This window comes from Lissotriton vulgaris, chromosome 12, assembly GCF_964263255.1.
Source record: "Lissotriton vulgaris chromosome 12, aLisVul1.2, whole genome shotgun sequence".
NCBI classification, from domain to species: domain Eukaryota; kingdom Metazoa; phylum Chordata; class Amphibia; order Caudata; family Salamandridae; genus Lissotriton; species Lissotriton vulgaris.
In genome coordinates, this window is record NC_141700.1 from 104,912,869 (window position 1) to 104,928,837 (window position 15,969).

Consider the following 15,969-nt stretch of genomic DNA (forward strand, 5'->3'; position numbering starts at 1 on the left):
GGTCCATTGAATACAATGTAGAGACAGAGGGCCAGTAATGGCTAGAATGGACCTTTTTTAACATTTCACTGCTTATCTTTCTGTTTCTCCTTGATTAAGACCAGCTTTATAGTCCTTATGCATAGTGTATACCAGTTGATTAAGTGCTTCAACCTCATTATAGGCATTCGCCTCTAGCTCGGGCCTAAAACTCAGAAGAGGGACTTTAAAAACGTTGTATAGCTCTCAATAGCGGGATAAAGGGCTATGCAGTACAATGGACGACAAACTATAGAGAAATACACATCATATGTGTTGCAAAGGCAATTGCGCAAAGGGATATCAAGTACAAGAATATTGTGGGACACTAATATTGTGGAAAAAATTTGAAAAGGTAAGTGCATATTGGAGAGTATAGATTTAATATTCCTAAATCCACGTCTAGCTGCCGTGACAGTGTATCTTCATGGTACAGATTTGGAATTAGGTGTAGAACATCTATGCACGCTTACCTTGCAATATTTTGTCTCTCAGTAATATGTCCACAATATTAGTATCCCATGATAATCTGTAGTTCATGTTTAGGATCCACACTGAGACGGGTTGTATGATAAGAGCTGATGAGTTATTTTCAATGAAATGTCAAACTGACTGGGGCTGGGAGTCCTTGTCTAAAAATAACTGGGGTGGGTGGAAGGGCCTATGGTCCTACATTCTGAAATTGTGTCATATATGGTAGGAGAGACCTTGTCCCCTCCTATGTTGGGGATCCAATTTTACCAGGTGCCTATTTGCATCACCTAACAGTCCATTGTAACCCAGGGTTGGTGATTACTGACAGATGTTGTTTCCAGCTTCCACTAACCCTCTACTGTCACTCTTTGGTACAGGGATTAATGTGCCCAGAGCACAAGGAGGAGGTGTCTCACTACTGCAAGACGTGCCAGCGGCTGGTGTGCCAGCTCTGCAAGGTCCGAAGGACGCACACGGGGCACAAGATCACACCTGTCATAAGTGCCTACCAGGCCCTAAAGGTAAGGACAGCCTAGTGAATATACGTAGAGTAACTTTCCTTCTGCACCCTGAAGGAGAACTCAGGCACTCAGTGGTAGCCACGACAGATGCAAGGGTCTCCAAGGCACGTGCCGCAGCCACCATGGCACGTGCAGTGCTGGATAAGATGTATTCAGAAGGCACCACATAAAGCAGGGCCTGACTGGCCGTAGCTGGCAACCTGCAATGTTTTCCCGGTGGGCCGCCAGTTTGGGGGCTGGTTTTAGACCCCTGGGGAGGCGTTTTTTGTTACTGGGGGCTGGTTTTGCAGCTTAGCTGCCCCCAGAAACAAGAGCAGTACAAAGCTTTCCACTAGCACCCACCCCCTCCCTTCCTAAACACCACTGCGGGCCAGGCTGGGCTCTTTGCAAGGGCCGGGTTTGGTTCCCTGTCCAGCCCTGACAGAAAGGGCATCATATATCATGACACATTAAAGATTTGGCATGACACATTCAGCTTCCACTCTAATATCTACAGCCGCCCTTAAGAGACTGCCAGTCCCTAAATCTACAAATTTCAGAGGAGACTGCTGAAATTTTACCTGAAATGTGCAGGGTTTTGCTGTGATTTTATTATGTCAACACATAATATGAAACCTATTATTTTCAAAGGGCAAATTAAGGGGCCTGTTTTAGGGATTGCGAGAGAGGGTACTCCTTCTCAAACCTTTGGTGACCGAGCCTCTTTCAGAAACAGACATTCTGGTAAGTATTCCACTAACAGAGCTGGCTTTGGCCCACAATGGAATTCCTCCTCCAACGGGCCGACAGAGTAGGGGCCATCAGAGGAAGAATATTACACCACCCACCTTATTCAAGGTGCAGTCTGTAATGTCTTTGTTCATGTCCTTCAACGCCAGGAAAAAAACAATAATGAAAAAAAGACTCCCAGGGTATGTGGGTCATTCGTTTTTTGCTGTTCACAAATAAAACAAGCAGATAGAAGTACATACCGGAGAGTGTATACTCGTAATGAGTCCAACAATATGGTGCACTGAAGTAAACCTTAAGGTACCCTTACCCTCCTCCACCTACTATGGCATTACCCTAAGATGAAAATATACTGGAAGGAGGTACAGGACAATAGACATGATGTTCAAACTCCTTACACTGTCAATCTATATAAAACATGGTATAAGAGATAGGCTAACATACCTGCTGAGCTACCCTAGGGGAAAGCAATTACCACTCTTCTTATGAGCTGGCAAGCAAGTGCTCCTAGCTTATTGGGGAGCAAGCAAGTGCTCCTAGTTTATTGGGGGGCAAGCAAGTGCTCCTAGTTTATTGGGGGGCAAGCAAGTGCTCCTAGTTTATTGGGGAGCAAGCAAGATACTCCCTCCCCCCACCGGTCACGGATATAGTGCGTATAGGGGCAAATAGGTGTAGAAGATCTGTCACCCTGGAACAGGGGTTTCAGACATTATGGGGACCACGTTCACCCACCCTTATTAAAGATTGAGCTAACAGGCCTAAGAAATTAACCGTCTTTATCACAGCTCAAACGGAAGTGGGGTCAAATCAAAGGGCTTAAGGAGAAGACAGAAGTGACACGGGGTAAAGCTACAAGTAATACCGAAAAGTAAACTGGGTCGAACGCTCGTTTTGGTTTCTGTCAAAGAGTCGAAAAAAAGGGTCAGATCTGAGGGAAGGGGCGGGAACGTGTTTAGGGTTGGTTGTTTAACTCTTGTAACATTCGTTACATTTGTCCCGCCGACCTGCGGCTGAAGGCACGTGCGTGGGTGCACTGCAGACCGACTTAATAAAAATAATAGTTCCACAAAGCAAAAGACAAACGTTGAAGAAGGAACCAAATGTTCAGCATAACTCTGCATTTATCATGTCTTATATGGCCGTTGCTGCATCATTTACAAGCCGAATAGTGTATGGTTTAGCTCCTGTTTGATTCAGAAAGCCAGATTCCTGGCTATGCCTTCCTCTAACCGTTACATTTCCTGGCTTGCCCACATCGACGCAGTTGCGTGAGACAGAAGTGAATTGCTGGAAAGATAATACAGTGAGTGATATATAATCAGTAACGTAAGTTGTGTTTGGCCAATACACAACAGTGGTTTGAGCTGCAGCGAGGCAGTGACGTTTGCAAGCAGGTGTGGTAGAGACAGTCAAGCAGGGGCATAACTGAGCCAGGTGGTGGAACGGAAATGCAGAGAAAGTAGCGAATTATAGAACTAACGTTTAGGCAAGAAAGTGCAGCTGCTAACGATTCTCTTGCAGGGGACATAACCCATCACCATTTACTTTTCTACCTTCTCACCTGCCTCTGTTGCTCATTGGAGGCCATCTTCCCAGGCTGCACTAATTCATTCCCGGCGCCCTTCACCCGCAAATGCAGACACGAGCAGCCAAGCGCCGAGTCATCTGGATCCTTCTACCTTTCCATCAGAAAAATTGAGCATGAAAACGGACTGCATCGAATGTTCACGGTAAAGCCGCCATCTTGAAGCGGAGTCGAGTATTCACGGGTGGAACGGGAGCGGGCGAAAAATTGACTTAGCGCTCCCTGTATTTCCTTTGAAGCACACGATACTTACCCCCTTATCTAATACCTTCCTATGTTGGTGAAGTGATTTATTTTATAGCCTACTATGACACACACCAAATATGGTGGTCGTGTGCAGGGTTCTTATGGGAGCTGTAGTCCATGTCTCTCATTGGATTGCGGAAGCGAGCCTGTGTTCTGGGGTTTCAGTTTGAAAGGGTGCATGCCTGCCAGTCTTTGGTATCGGAATAAGGGACGGGGGTACAAAAAATTCTTGGGACTTTACTTTCCTGGTAGTCGATATTAAAACGGGGGCAGTTTAACCGGAAGAAAACTGAAATAAGCTATTTTTTCAATTTTAAAATCGGTACTAATCGGCATAAATATAGTAGTGTTTGACATGTATATGGGTGGCTTCTAACGAGATAAGGGGTTTAGGAGGGTGTTGGGGGGGAGGAGGGGAGCAGATTCAGTGTATAGTAATTCCCTGAGCCCTGCTCTCCGTGACGAGTCAAGGGTAGAGGGTCACATATGTTTCAGGGGACATAAGCGTGCGACAGATAAAATTGAGTAGAAAGAAGAACGTAAGAGTTCTGTAGACGGGGTTGCAAAGGGCCGTTCGTGGCAAAAGGGATTTGAGGGTGTGCACTGTGCAGAGTACCAGTAGGGCATTGGCTATTAAGTGCCTTAGGGCAGTGGGATCAGGGGAAGAGGCAAATCAAAGGGTATTAGTGATAGACGACAGGAGTGGCCCAGGAGTATTGGGCAATTCGCAGCGAAAGCCAGTAGACAGGGTATTTTCCGTCAGAGTGTGCTAGCAATAAGCTGAGTGCAGCTTATTAAGGGGGCTACCCAAAGTCCAGCTCTAATGATGGCAAGTGGTGCTGGAGATGCCGACCGTCCCCATCTTAAGATGTGTAAGGTCAGCGCAAGAGAGGTCAGAGGCAGACATGGGGTGGCTGCTGCCTCTCTGCAAGAATTGCATAGAAAAGGTAAAGTGGGTTGAGACATTGGAACAAAATGCACAACGCTGACGAACAAACACCCTGTTTGGAGAAATGCGACACAGCGGGAAGGGGAGGGGGCGGAGCGGGTAAAATAAACAAGACGGAGGGAAGAGGGGGTAGGAGAAATGCGACACGGCGGGAAGGGGAGGGGCGGAGCGGGTAAAATAAACAAGACGGAGGGAAGAGAGGGGAGGGGGGAGGAGAAATGCGACACGGCGGGAAGGGGAGGGGGCGGAGCGGGTAAACAAAGACGGACGTGCACGCGCTTTTAAGCTCAATGCACATGCGCATTGAGCTTAAAAGTCACGGGCACTGCAAGGAATCGCCACGATTCCTTGCAGTGTGGATAAAGAGTGGATAAGTCCCAATACTCTCGCCTTGCTCGATGCGCATGCGCATCGACAGGCGAGACCTAAAAAACACTTTAGGAGTTTGTTTTTGGAAAACAAAAAACTTTTGAAAAGTGTTAAGCCTGGCCATCATGGCTGATGATACTGTCTGTCAAACTTTTCCTACATTGACAGGAACAGCTATGACAGTGGAGCCTGCCAATGTAAATCCATATCCATATTTGTAAAGCGCAAACTACTCACCCTTACGGGTCTCAAGGCGCTGGGGCCCGTCGTGGAAAATAAGTGAGCTATTGCGCAGAGACACATGGTGCTAAGCTGCTGCCGGAGCCGGGGATCGAACCATGAACCCTGTGCTCCGAAGTCAGCGGCCCTGGCCGCTGCACCACACCTCTCCACAATGTAGAGAGATGTCCAGTACAGTACTCCGTCGCCCTCACGGACATGAATCCATCTGCCAAACTCTAAATTAGACCCTAAGTCTACTCAATCTTCTCTTAAATGTGAGAGAATTTTCTGAAATGATTGGGGACCATTACAAGACAGAGCACAGAGCCATGGTTGATGGTGTAACAGGCCACACTGTTTACTGCTGCTAACACACAGCATTTGTTTTCAAGCCTAACGAAATAATAATAATAATACTGATATTTCTAAAGAGCGAACAGCTACCTCACACAGAGGTGTCCCGGCGCTATGTGAGCAGCTGGATGTAAAACGAGTGGTTTAGTTTTTTTGATTAAAAAGCCATGTCTTTAGCTGCTTCCTAAAGCAGATCTCTGAAGTTGCAGAGCGAATAAAAAAGGGCAAAGCATTCCACAATTTTACCGTCCCAACGCTTTTTCAATGACATGGCGGAGAACGGTTTCTCCATGATCATACGGATACTGCTGAGCTAATGGTATCAAAGCGCACAGTCTCTCATTGCTAAAGAACCAAGTCAGGTAGCCCATAGGCCGCTGACTGAACACCCTGCCTCACCTGTGATTACATCAAATAATAACACACATTTGTTTATTATGGCAGCACCCACCTGTTTGCCGGCTCATCCTATTTTTCTCCCTTGCAGGAGAAGCTAACACGAAGTCTCACCTACGTCCTGTCCAACCAGGACACCGTCCACAACCAGATCAGTGAACTGGAAGATGCGGTCAAACACACTGAGGTGAGAGATTCTGTGCTGAGGTATGGAAAAGAGCAGGCCTCAACCAGAGGCTGCACATTCAGTGGGGGATCTGTGCACTGCTTGGGAGGGGAAGAGCAGGATAGATACCAGAGAGATGGATAAGATGTACATTTTAAACATGCTGCAATCTGAATGTCGGTGGCCTCAACTCCTATTGTTAGATCTTTCTTTAGCTTTTTTTAAAGTTGTCAGAATTGTCTTTTTAACTTTTTTCAAAACTTGACAAGATTGGTAGGGAGAGGGAGAAGAGAGAGAGAGAGAGAGAGATCGAGAGAAGGATGGAGGGAGAGACGGGGAGAGAGAGAGAGAAGGAGAGAGAGAGGGGGGAGGGAGGGAGCAGGGGAGAGAGACAGAGAAGGGGGAGAGAAAGAGTCAGAAACAGAGGGACTGAGAGAGAGAGGGAGAGAAAGAGAGTAGGAGAGAGCGGGAGAGTGAGAGAGAGAAAGAGAGAGGGAGAGAGAGAGAGAGAGAGAGAGAGAGAGAGAGACGAGGGGGAGAGAAAGGGGGAGATAAGGAAAGAGGGAGGGAGAGAGAGACAGGGGTTAACCAATTGTACTAATTGGCTTTCTGTTGCAGCCTCCCCCTGGAAGCTAGACTGATAACATTTGCCCCATGCACCTTTGCATTGCATGGTCGCTCTTGGATTTCTTTTAATTTTTGAGGTTGTATTTTGCCTTTTCCCAAAAAATTTGACCAATCAACGAAACAATTTAAAAAAAGAAAGAAAACACTGAGGTTCCTTCTTTAATACAGAGCACCATTTTTCATAGTCATTCTAAAAAAAATAATGAAAACAAGAAGTGGAGGAAGGTGTTTGATTTTCTCAGCATGAGAATGCGTAAATTGATGAAACCATGAGCAGAACTCTGGTCTCTTCCAATACCTAAAGAATTGCTCTGAAAATTTGGCATGATCTCCTTCAGAACAATCATGAATTGGCCATGTGTGTCGACTGTGGGGTCTATTACAATCTTTTGAGGCTTTACGACCGAGATCGTTGGTTTCAATTCTGACCGGATGATTACAACACAGCCGGTCGGAACAGAAACCGGCCCGTCATTCCAGCTGGATTCCGATGGCCTCGGAACCGCCCCGTACTTTATATGTACGGCATTTTACGTCGTCTGGATTACGATGCACCATTTCTGGCAGGCTATCCATGCCAGTCTTTCCAACATAGAAAGCCTGTCAGAAAGCATGTTTGGGGGCCCCCAGCAGGCCCTTTTCTGTTTTTGGCATTCGGTTGGGGGGGTGCAGGGATTAACACAACCACCCATTTCCCTATGGGAGCTTTTGCTACGGCCGGTTTATGGCCTTAACACTTGCTCTCATAGGGAAATGTGGGAATGCCAGGCCCGGACTGGCCGTTGCGGGCACCGGGCAATCCCCCGGTGGGCCGCATGGGTGGGGGCCGTTTTTGTTACAGGGCCGTTTTTGCAGCTATGCTGCAGAAACTGCCCTGTAACAAAAACGGACGAAAACCGGGCCCGGCACAGAGCGCGGTCGCGCCCCCCCTCCTCCTCCCGGATGGGGGCGGGGGGTGGGGGCGGACCGGCCGAGCACTTTGCCAGGGCTGGTTCTGGTTCCCAGTCCGGCCCTGGGGAATGCACCTGCACCATGTGCGGTTGCATCATGATTAGGCAGTCGGGACCGACAACCGGTGGTCGGTCGTTCCCGTTTCTGCCACAATGTCGGTCGGAGGAAAATCTGACCGACATTGTAATAAGTTCTTGTGTTTCAGGAGTTCAGCCTGCAGAGCTTCTAAGGGGTCCAGTGAAGTACCTCAAAAATGAGACAGCTGCTGAATATTGGTGCTGCACTCCATCATCGGCTTCAGAGTTCAAGAGATAATGTATGTCACAATACATCCCAAAACCTAAGCAGGCATCAGACAAAGCACATTCCAGAGTTCCTATTGTTTGTGACTGGTATAGATGCAGGCCTGGGGAAAAAGAACTATGTTTTCTTTATCCTAGATGCCTCTTTAATAGGTTTCCAGCATAAAAAGTGCATCTCTACCACTGTACCACGTTCTACAGGCTTCCTTATTTTGTATTTTATCGAATATCAGATAGTTGGGTACGTTTCCCAATATTGCCAAATAGGGAGGCTAAGATTATTTTCTGCAAACTAGCATCACAAAACAGATAAATACATTTTGAGAAGACAGTAAAGACTGCTATGTTTATTATATACATCAGCACAACTTGTGTAATTGAAATGTGAAAACCCTACCATAACACATAACAATATGCAATGGCTTCATTTTAAATTGTTAGATTGCAGCTTACTAACTAATGAGGTGTTTTTATTTAATTCCAATGACCTGTTTTCCTACACCAGCCATAACTATTTGTCTGGAACAATGACTGGATATGAACTAAGTGAAACTCTGGGACACCCCTTAGATATATAGTTAATTTTGTTTATAATTTATGGCAATCTCACAAAGCCGATTTACAGAGAGAGGCTTTAGAATCCCATAGATAATGGCTGTAGGGTGACCTGCTCCCATTTCAAGATGGGCAATGGATTGCAATTCCATAGAGGGGGCTACAATGTGGGGTTAACAAGCAATGTCTCTGATACCTTAAATCCTCAAGTTTGAAGGTGCTAGACACAGTGAGGCTGTGCTGGTAATGGACTCAGAGCTGCACTTTAACTTCTGTATCTTTTTGTCTAGGTGAACGGAGCGAAGGCCAAAGACGAGGTGACGCACCTGATCCGAAACCTTTGCGCAGTCCTGGAGGAGAAGCAAGCTGCGCTACTGCAGGCCATCGAGGAGTGCCAGCAGGAGCGGCTGTCCAGCCTGACTGCTCAGATCCAGGAACACAGGAGCATGCTGGAGAACTCAGGCATGGTGGGCTACACTCACGAGGTGCTGAAGGAAACCGACCACCCCTGTTTCGTGCAGGTCGCCAAACAGCTACATAACAGGTAAAGGCACCCGCTTGCAAAGGAGCGGCGACGACAATCAGTTATAGGATTACAGCTAGTTATAGCTGCACAACAGGTACATGGTCCAACAGATAGAGGGATCAGACAATACTGGGACTTTCAGGATGCTGCTAACAATGACTGGAGTTTTGCCTTTGAATAATGGATGGTGCTTGGAATTTCCACATAGTGTGTATATTGGGATGTCTATTTTACTTTAGCCAACCCTTTTTAAAACAATTGTGAGTAATTTATTTTGTTCATGAGAAAGACAAAGTTCCCTGTAATCCTTTGCTGCTGGTCTGTTAAATTACACCCAGAAGCTCTGGTTACTCAGATCATTGGCCAAGCAGTAAATATGAATGGATAATAAGGTATCCTGTAGAACTATGTGCTAATTCCTGTAACCCAAACCATTATTCAATTTCTATTGATAGATAGTGAATGAGTATTTTCCATATGGTGCTTCCACAATGTGGATTTTTATTATATTTTTATCCTGAAGAAGGAGTCTTAGAATTGTCAAAAGTGCAGAAATATTGATAGATATGGTATCCCGGAAGGCATGATGGCGTTTGGATTGAATAAATTACAGTTATGACAGATTGTTCCATTAATTTGTAGTAATCTGGGGACTAGATCATGTGGATATATGTATTTAGGGCCCGATGTAGGTAAATCTCATTTACCGACTCTAGAATACCGAATTTTACCGATTCGGTATTCTAGATTCGGTAAATGAGATGTAGGAAATAATTCGGTAATTTTTACCGAATCGGTATGATTCGGTAATTACCGATTCAGTAATTGCCATTTATTCCTATGGGCCTTGAAATTACCGAATTGTCAAGGGGGACAGGGTGTCACTTTGACACCCTCTTGCACCCCTGATTCTGGCTTGTGTGCCATGTGACACACATACAGGCCCTTAGGGCATGTATGTGTGCCACATGGCACAGGTGTACATGCACAGATGTGCATGTACACAGGAATTCGTTATTTACCACCAAATATTATTTCGTGGTACATACCGAATTCTTAAGGGCCTGTGGCACTGTTTTCAGTGCCACCTACATCTAGATTTACTGATTCAGTAAATTTACGGATTCTGTATTTTTACCGAATCGGTAAATTTACAGATTATATAAATTTTAGGCCCCCTACATATCAAAAACCAAATACCGGTCGCTAACGGCCGAAATCGGCCGATAACGACCGGTATTTGGTGTCCTACATCTGGCCCCACGTTCCTTAGATGAGTGCCCACAGGTTTGTTGATTGAACATTTGGTATCATCCTATATATAAAAGTAGGAAAATATGACTCCTGGTTTGTTAAGAAAAATGTGCCTTGTTTTTTAAATATTTATGTCTTCTTTAGGATTAAATATATGGAATGTGTATTTTTTTATTTTTTTTGTAGTTTTCTTTGTTTGTAATTATTGTTCTGGAGATGTTGCTAACTCTTTTGTTAGACTAACCTCACTCATCAGACTGTAATAGCCCTGGTTTGAAATTAACCCCTCTGCTGCGCTGAACGTTCCGCGCTGGTGCGAAACGTTCTATTGCACGGGCGGGGCCGCGCGTTCAGCGGACGTGCGCAGCACTACCGAGGTAGTGCACGCGATGTCCGTTGAACGTGCGCCGCACTTAACGGGTTAATACAATGGTGTTTTTTTCATTACTTGAGTTGACAACAATATACAGGGTTCAACAGATGCAGGGGCAGATCCGTATAAGGGTCAACAGTTGTAGGGGTCAACTAGCACATGGACCATCACATGCTAGGCCAACAGTTGTAGTCCCCAGCTCATGGGCTTAAATGTATACAAATAGAGGGGCTAGCAAAGGCCAACAATCAGATACAGAGGCCTACAGGTGCGTTGGTAAAGAGGTACAGGGACTCAGCCTAGCTTAGATGTCCAGGGGCCAACGCTTAGGTACAGACACCAACAGGTTAGTACAGGAGTTTGTAACTACAGGTGCCAAAGATGCCATGACCTATACTTAAATAGAACAGTGGTCAGCTGTCTAAGCCTCAGAGGGAAGCAATGCTCTCCTAATGCGGCCATCAGGTAAATCACCTTCAGATGCCGGGATGATCATTATAGGTACATATATATATACATATACCTATATAGTATATAGTATTGGAAACTGATGCAGACAACGAGGTCTAAGGATAGGCTAGGACAGTGTCTGTCAGATACAGGGTCCAATACATACAACAATAAACAGGCAAAGGCACCAACATTAACAGGGTCCACCTGGAAGACGGGTTGACGCATTAAGAAATAGCGAAGTTCACCATATCCAAAAAAGGACAGCTAATGACATGACCGTACACCATTCCAATGCCCAAACATCTCAACCAAGAATTGGGTACTCTTCACTTATAGTCAATATAGGCGTTCTCTGAGAGCGCCTTCTCAGCCGGAAGCCATACTCAGAATGACCTAAATAAAACTCACCCATCCTGATAAAGTACCTAGAAGTGTTACCACATCCCTCAAAGCCACTAAGAGATGCTTCAGTCACTAAAGCTTTGACCACGACCACGATGAAACAGCTGATAATGAAGCTGTGTCCAAACTTTGGAGCGTGCCGTCAATTGCACTACCCTGGTTTAGCACAAGGCCTTCTAAAAGCACAACATTTCGCAAAACACTGAAATGGCTGCAGTGAAAGTGACAAAATGGAGTCTGCACTATAATTTAAGACATGATAAACAAGAAATTAAGGATAATTGCTAATGTGCCATGAAATGTAATTGCAGCCTAGGTCACATCAAATACACATGGGAGGTTTGTTTTCGCCGCTAGCTGCGCTGATTGTTGAGGCTTCGCTATGTCAGACAAGCTACAATTTGCTCCTCATTCGTAGAACCACCAACAAGAATAGTTTGGGTTATCCCATTCGTGAAATGCAAGTATGGCATTGAAGTGGCTTCTTAGCGCTGAGTGGAAAGCCGGGCCACACTTTTGATGTAAGATTACTAGGGTGACTAGGCGCGAGCACACTCTCACCTTTTTCCCCAGTACAGATAATCAAGCTTGGGGTCTCTACCAGCGAGATGCTGGTCTTAGGGGTATTTTTACAAGGAAATGTCAGAGCCTGGGGATGCGCAAAATTTGGCAGCCCCGTGCTTCGACATTTCCCAAACGCATGGATGCGCCGTATTTACAAAACATTCCTGCACATAACAATAATTAATGACTTTTTGCTTTTTCTATGTGTGCTGCAGAAGGCAGCACACATAGATAAAGCAAAACTGAGGTGAAATAAAAGTATTTCCGCTCGTTTCGCCATTCTACCGTTTGCTATTGCATGGGCGTAGATGATGGCGCTGCCTCAGAATTTACACATTCTTGTAAAACTAGGGCAACGTCAATAAGAAATGGGTATTGCGGTGGAACGCCCCCAGCAACATCCATTGCACGCCCCTTTCACACAAAGTGATGCATTTAAAGGGACGGCATTTACAAGGTGGTGTTAAGCCACAAAAAGTGGACATAGCATCACCAGAACATCGCTAAAAGTGATGTTCTGATGGCGCTATACCCTTGTAAATATACTATTAAGTTTGACAAAAGCGCTCCCTTCCTGCTGGTGGCGAAGTTGCCACAACAAACACCATTGTCTAGATCACTAATTATCTGTATGATAACACAGCGGATTAAAAACTTGACCACCTACCTCTGGATTTAAGCCCTTAGCACCTGACGTTTTTCACGGGCCAATGCTGAGCCCTTCTTTTTATGTTTGGGGCGCTTCACGCTTAAGCCTTCATAATTTGTTCCCCCACAAAATGTATCCAAGCCACATTTGTGTCCTCTTTTCCCACTTTGTGGTGATTCTGAAGGTTCACAGATTTTATTAATTCCCATGGATGGGGGATGGTAAAATATATAGAAATATTGCTTTTGTTGGAAAACTGGGAAAAAAGTTATGTGCGAGAAAGCATGTTTTTTTAATGGCATTAGCAGAAGGTTCCCTGTGCGAATAGCACCACATTTCTTGCTTTCATTCACAAGCAGAGTTGTACATGAAAAACTGTTTTTTTTCCATTTTGCTAACTGGTCTGCTTTTGCATGTTTCAACCTACTTTCAGTTTGTGATGGAAACAGGTGTAAAATCCCATAAAATCTATACATTTGTGAAAATGAAACAAACTTCCAAATTCAGCAAGCAGTCATTTCTGTAGATTATTCATGGTTTTCCAAAAGAAATTAATCATTGAAACAAAAAGAATGAAAATAAGTAGGAAACATTTCATTTGGTGGCAACATATTCATCTGTCATTTTTTTGTCTCAATGCCTGATTCACAAAAGTAACAAACCATTAGATCTGTCAGACCCTTCTGGTCTCAGGGATACATCGTGTTTTTAGGTTGTCCAAAATTAACCAATATGTAGAGAAAATAACTGAGCTGCAGCTAGTAAAGATTTTTCATTGGATACCAACCATGCATATGGTAAAAACTAATGAATAAAACATGGGTTAGAAGGAACATTAAGTATTTTTTAAATGTTCACATGATTTTAAGTTTAGGTATAGTTGGTATTTGTATATTTTTGGTTACCCGTACAACCATATGATTCAGAGGGCATTTTGCAAAATGTGTTCTTTATTGCACACTGGCTTCCATTGTGAGGCCTAAATGGAGAGATATCCAGTTGGTAAGAACAAATATTCAACCATTCTGTGTGCCCACACTTTTCCTGATAAAAATGGTACCTCATTTTTGTGGCTGTGCCTAGGACATGCAACAGGAATGGATCCAGTCTTTCCAGCAGTGAAATTGGACTGCTTACGTCAATATCCTAGGAATTTCCAGAGGAATTACATCCTGCCTTGAAATATTCTTGAAAAACTGAAGCCACTGTTTGTGGAATGTGTGTTCATTAAGACTTTATCTTTGAATATGTTGAATTATGGTTCTAATGTCAAGTGTCGCAGTCGAGAAGTGTTCCCACCCTCAGGTCAATTTACGTAGGTAGACTCTGAATTCGTAGGATCCTCATTTAGAGGCTTTACAGTCTGAATCCCTAGAACCTGACTTTGTTATAGTATTACACTTGTGAAACCCCTGTGATGCATTTTTTCTTTCTGCTGCTAGAGTTTCTCAGAAGATGAGTCATAACTGAGATTCCCGCCTTGTAATAGAATTTATGCAGCAGAAAATCATGAAAATTGCAGAGAACCTCCAACAGTAATTGGAGTCCCAGCACACATCCCCAAATCCTTTTTCTTTAACACAATAACCCTATTATTATTCATTAGCACTAATTCAGCAATGAGCAAGATTTCCTTTTATAAGCAGACTTCGAGACACGATTTCCAACTCGCTCCAATTCGGAATAATGCATTGCTAAAGAGTTTGCGCCAACCAAGGCTGTGCACATTTTCTACGTTTGACAAAGCATAACATTATGCATATTTTTTAAACTTCACCAGTGACCCGAAAGCAAAGCTGACAACATTTTAAAAATGCAAACAAGATGTTCCTGGTCTGCAGTGATAGTGTCCCTGCTGCCGGTCAAGGCGTAAGAACACTGCTCTCCATCCGCAGCAATGCTGTGTTCGGTGAGCTTCGTACATCCCCTTCCAGAAGTCCCATAGTGGGACTTCAGTCAGAAATAGGGGGTGGGATGTAGCCTGTTGGGAAGCAGTCATTTTGATTCTCCCATTATATTGTTATTCAGAGATATCAACTCTGAGCGACAGCATGGAAAACAATTTCCTACGTCCTGCTCAAGGGAATGCACTATCGAATGCACAAACTTCTTTGTAAAGGGAAAATTGTCCAACAGTGCCCTCATATACTGGAAAATTTAAAAATGTGTCTACTGCCAGGCTAATAATAATTTTTTGAAACATAAAAGTAGTACACTTATTGTGCACTTGAATATAACACAACATAATATAGTACTGTATTGTGCTGTGCATGGCAAAGCAGTGCAAACACAAGGAGATGATGGACGGAGTGCTGAAATGTTTCAGACACTCACCCACCCGTCACAGATCTGGGTTGAATCCATCATCGTTCTTTAGCTCACTTCGCCACCCCAGTTCAGACACAACTATATGCAAATCAGTCTTGACCCTGTGCCTCATGGGAACAGTTCAGCCCGAACTGCCAGGCCAGGTCTTCCCTGGACCGGACACAAGCATCCTGGGACTGGTTTCGGGCTAACAGTATAGCAAAGTATTACGTAGCACAAAACATGATACAGTACAGTAACCAACAGTATAGTGTGTGGACAGAGACACAAGAAAAATGGGTGCATATGCTGTGAGTCAGACCCAGAAAGTGTCTGTACAATGGGGCAGCAGCAGCTCCTGTGCTATGGCGGAGGAGCATCGCCCTCCCCCCTACCACCACCTTCAAAAACTTGAAAAATAAAACGGGTATTGAGCCCATTTTATTATCGTTTTATATTTCTTCTAACAAAGTGTGCTGAGTCTTGGGTGCGGACCCAGTTAGATGACAGGCATTGAGGGGGAGTTGTATGCACTGCCTTCAGTGTGCATGTGGGTTTGGCTGGCCGTCGCAGGACAGCCAAACGGACATGCGCACTGAAGCTGTCTCCAGCCCGAGCTGCATTGACGGGTTGGAGAAAACGGGCACAGGCTCCCAGTCTCACTGGGATTGCAAATTGAGGGCGATCAGGCCAATCCTGACGCTGCTCCCATGCTGCATGAAAGCATAGTGGAGCATAGTGGAGAAGTGTGGCTCAATGGTTAGAGCGGCAGATCCTGATGCAGAAATCTAGCCTGGGACCAGGGTTCAAATCCCCGCCTCGGCGGGTCTTGGGCTCAAAATTCCAGGGACCTGATAGTTCTCACCTCGGTGCCTATTCCAATCATGGTTCAGAAAAGGGAGTGGTGATGGACAGAGTATCTGAATTAACTAGAACACTCGTACCCAGTCAACAGATCAGGGCTTGATCCATCACCG

The 15,969-nt window shown here is 44.8% G+C and overlaps 1 protein-coding gene across 1 annotated transcript in view; it reads left to right on the forward strand.

Moving 5' to 3' along the window:
- TRIM46 (tripartite motif containing 46) overlaps positions 1-15,969 on the forward strand; it is a 139,299-nt gene that overhangs the window by 71,320 nt on the left and 52,010 nt on the right. Inside the window, exons 4-6 of the mRNA XM_086946371.1 lie at positions 870-1,013; positions 5,955-6,050; positions 8,755-9,008. Coding sequence (XP_086802497.1) covers positions 870-1,013; positions 5,955-6,050; positions 8,755-9,008 — 494 coding nt within the window. The remainder of the gene's footprint in view (positions 1-869; positions 1,014-5,954; positions 6,051-8,754; positions 9,009-15,969) is intronic.